Source organism: Mastomys coucha, unplaced genomic scaffold (genome assembly GCF_008632895.1).
Source record: "Mastomys coucha isolate ucsf_1 unplaced genomic scaffold, UCSF_Mcou_1 pScaffold7, whole genome shotgun sequence".
Taxonomy (NCBI): domain Eukaryota; kingdom Metazoa; phylum Chordata; class Mammalia; order Rodentia; family Muridae; genus Mastomys; species Mastomys coucha.
Window position 1 is genome coordinate 86154942 of NW_022196913.1, and position 4347 is coordinate 86159288.

Here is a 4347-nt window from a genome sequence, read left to right on the forward strand (position 1 = left end):
TGATTCCCCCTTTTAAGAAGGAATGAAATGTCTACCTTTTGCTCTTCCTTCTTCTTGAGTTCCTTGTGAAATGTGGACCTGAAGAACAACCCACATTCCACAAGGAACTCTAGAAGAAGGAAGACCAAAAGGTGAACATTTCATTCCTTCTTAAAAGGGGGAACCAAATACCCACGGAAGAAGTTGCAGAGATTAACTATGGAGCAGGGACTGAAGGAAGGGCAAGCCAGCCTAAATATAGCTATCTCCTGAGAGGCTCTGACAGTACCTGACTAACACAGATGTAGAGGCTCACGGCCATCCATCGAAAATTATTACTTTTTAAAAAATGCAGTTTATTGTATTTCGTTAAAAAATAAGAAATCACTAAGGGAGTCTCTTTAATCTGTAACTATTCAGCAAACAATAAAAAGAATGTACACAAACGGCATGGTAATCCAGGGATATTTTGTAAAAGTACAAAGAAATAAATATCAAAAATACATTTCAGTAATCATGAATAGAAATGCAATTGAAATTTATCTTAAGTACTATATGCATGTTCTCCAAAATATCTGTGACCTAATATCAGGCAGAAAAAAAGCCTTCCAGTTTAGACATGCTAATGTGAAAGGGGTGAAACTTCACAGGTCTCACATGTCGACAAAGAACTACAGGCAACTAAGAACTCCTGAAAGAGGTCATTGATGAGCCCCTTAATTTGTTAAGCAATGCAGAATGTTAGAGTAGTAAGCCACATATACGAAAACACCATAAACAGATTCTGCCAGGTGTATTTGCATATTTGTGGACAAGAAATAAAATTCCCAAGTTGGGAGTGAACAAGGGACATGGGACATGGCACAGTATCAAAGGTTCTGGAGCAAGAGAAGTACAGAGCAGAAATGATGGCATTAAAGTTCAAAATGAATAAAAATAAAATTGAAAAAAATAACACTTGAAAACATGGAACGAGATCCCACCACTCTTATGCCTGTTGTTTTATTAATGAATAATTCCCTACTCTTCTGCCTGAGCTCTTCAGACTTATCACCCATGCCTATGCCTTTATAGATATATTGCTACCACAACCCCAGTTGGACTATAGTGAGCTGGTTACCTTTGCACACCGGTGGAGGATGGCTCCACTGCCTGTTGGCCTGACACTGTGCCTTTGTTGGCCCTTGCATAAGATACCCAATATTGCAAGAGAATGTTACCACATCATTAAAGTTGAACCCATTTCCACTTGTTCTTCCATAAATTGGACTACCAGGATGACCACAGCTAACAGCTAAAACATTGGTGAAAGGAGAAAGAAATAAAGAGTATTAATTATCACATGACAATTATCTTTAGTCAATCTAAAGTAGAAAAACGACTTGATATGTGGATATACACAAAGCACTTTTCACTAACAAAGATGTAAAAAAAATCGGTAAAATAATATATTAGAAAACAAAAACCATTTAAAATTGTGTGCGTTTTCCCTGAGAATATTACTGATACTGTGTTGTGCTTGCAGACAGGAACCTAGCATGGCTGTCCTCTGAGAGGCTCTTACCAGCAGCTGACTGAGACAGAAGCAAATACTCACACCTAAGCATTGGACTGAGGCCACGCTGACTCCTATGAAAGAGTTAGGGGAAGGATTGAAGGAGCTGAAGGGGACTGGAACCCCATAGGAAGATCAACAGTATCTACTAACCTGAACCACTGGGAGCTCTACAAGACTAACGTATCAACCAAAGGGCATACATGGGCTGGTCTGTGGCCACCGACACACATGTAGCAAAGGACTACCTTTTCTGGCCTCAGTAAGAGAGGATCCTGTAGAAACTTGAAACCCCAGGGAAGGGGGATTCCACAGAGGAGAGGAAAGGGAGTGGGGAAATGGGAAGAAGAATTCTGGGAGTAGGAACCGGAAATGTAGCAACATTCGGAAATATAAATAAAATAATTAATTAAAAACCAACCAAATAAATAAATAAGATGGTGTGATTTTTAAAACACTGCTTTCCTGTTCTGGATGTACGTGTATGTGTGCTTCTGTGTGTGTGTAATATGTACATGTGGTGTATTTGCACGTATGTGTGTAGGTATATGTATAGAGCCCAGACAGGGTGTTGGGAATCATCCTCTTTCACTCTTTACCATATTGCCTGTGTTTCGACCCAGCTGACAGTCTGCTAGTCTCAGGAATCCTTCTGATTCTACCTAAGTCTCTGGTTACAGACTCAAGTGAAACCATTCCTTACTTGCTGCATGGGTACCAGGGACTAGAGCGCAGTTCTTCAGGGTTGTGCAACGAGCATTTCAACCATGAAGCATCTCTCCAGCCACTAAATTATGACAGTTTCAGTAAAGTGCTATATGTTTAAGGCTTCATACTCTGACTTTGTTCTATATAGGTTTTTGATTTTGCTCTTCTGTTTATGTTTATATGTCCTGAAATAATACTGTGATACAAGACAAAAACATGCAATAACAGAAGTTTCCATCTCTAGATGCCTGTAGCATGTATCAAATGACAAAGTTTAATTTTAATAGCTAATTTTAAGGACTGGGGTATTCATATTTATATTTCAATATAATCTGGAAATAGCTCTTTTGATGTTATTTGGGAAATAAATCATTAAAATGGGTAGTGAAAAGCACTGTAATCATAATGAGACTAAATATATACAACGATGCTAAATGTATACCACATGATGCTATCCTAGAAATTCTAACCACGTTTTGAAATAAACCATGCTAACATTCTCCATTCCAATCAGTCTTACTGGATATCTTTTTTACATATAATTTAACACATTTACTTGGAAATTACATGCTTATTAGAATTATTTAGATCCTTTTTACGTTATAGTCCTTGAATTTATTTTATGTGGTACTGGGTTTCCCCAAACATTGTATTTCCATGAACTGTTTACTGTGTCAGCTCACTCTGTTAATCAGAGCAACCTCAGCAATGATGTTTCATAATTAGGCACAGAAAAGACGACAGCTACTTTTAGTACTTTCTAAATGACCTAGAAGCATTATTTTTCAGCTACATTGTTAATGTCAACTTACTAACTTGGAAATTTAACTGCATCTTATTCTTGTTTAAATTTTTCAATAAAAAACCAGTTTCATCCTGAGGGCCTATTCTCATTCATAGTTTTAATTATTCAAACAGACAAAAAAGGGGCATAACATGTTCATGTTGATGTCTGTATTGTCATTTACTAAACAATATTTTAAAAATATTAATGTAAGTAATTGGAGATGTATATTTTAGGAGAAAACTAAAAGTGAATATACAATTAAGGTTAAAATAAAATAAATCACCTATCACATTATATTCATCTGAGGAATAATTAAAATAAGAAGATACAATATAATTATCCCTATTAAGCTATAATTTTATTTTTTATGTAGTAGTGATAATAAATACGTAATATTTCAAAGCTAGAAGTCCTGAGAAAGAAATATGGTTGAGATAGTCAAGTTCATCTCCAATAACCATCTATTAAAGGAGCTGAAACGGGCTAAGGTCTGTTTTATTTGAAAGATACAGAAGTCATGGGACAGGAACTTGTTCAAACACAGGTAGATTTAAGAGATTGGATTTAAAAAATGGAGCAAATATCTATAAGTATAAATACAGAGTGGATACTTATTCTTGTGCTTCACAGCATTCTGGCCTAACCACTCACCTCTTTTTTTTTTTAAATTAATCATTCCATTCATTTACATCTCAAATGATTTTCCACTTCCTAGTTACCCCTCCACAAGGCTCCCATCCCACAACTTCCCTCTCCCCCCTCCCATTTGCCTCTATGAGCTAACCCCTCACCTTGAATGACTTAGAGATGATGATTGCGAAAAGTTCTGTCCAAGGGAAAAGTGTGTAGCTCATGTGTAAGCATTTGCCTGTCACGCAAAATGCTCCACAAGCAAACATGCACACACAAAAGCACTCCTCATACATGCACACACACATATATGTTGTATTATTCGCAGTGTATGTCATTTCTGGTATAGGAGGCACATCTCTAGCCTGAGAAAGCTTCACGAGTTTAGGACTCATGAAACAATTACCGGACAGAAAACTTTTCTCCACATTCATGGTGTTTCAGCCCACAAGGCCTCTCCAACCTGACCAGAGACCAGGCACTTGGAATTCTCACTACTGATTGATTTTGAGGGCTTCAGTCCCTTTCCACTTGAGTGTTCTACACAGAGTACCTTTCCTTCTTTCCCCAGTCTTAAGTTCATGTGCTTTCTTATCATCAAAACAGTAATAAGTGAATGAGAGCAGAATGATTAAATTTAAGCTTCATGTATGGAAAGAGATTTTTTTTTATAACTCCAAAGCACAGC

The 4347-nt window shown here is 37.0% G+C and overlaps 1 protein-coding gene across 6 annotated transcripts in view; it reads right to left on the bottom strand.

Annotated features, from left to right (window-relative positions):
* The window catches only part of Csmd3 (CUB and Sushi multiple domains 3), a 1179548-nt gene that overhangs the window by 69367 nt on the left and 1105834 nt on the right, over positions 1-4347 (bottom strand). For all 6 annotated transcript variants that reach the window (XM_031358937.1, XM_031358936.1, XM_031358940.1 and 3 more), the window contains one exon: positions 1100-1273. In XM_031358937.1, the coding sequence (XP_031214797.1) occupies positions 1100-1273 (174 nt within the window). The remainder of the gene's footprint in view (positions 1-1099; positions 1274-4347) is intronic.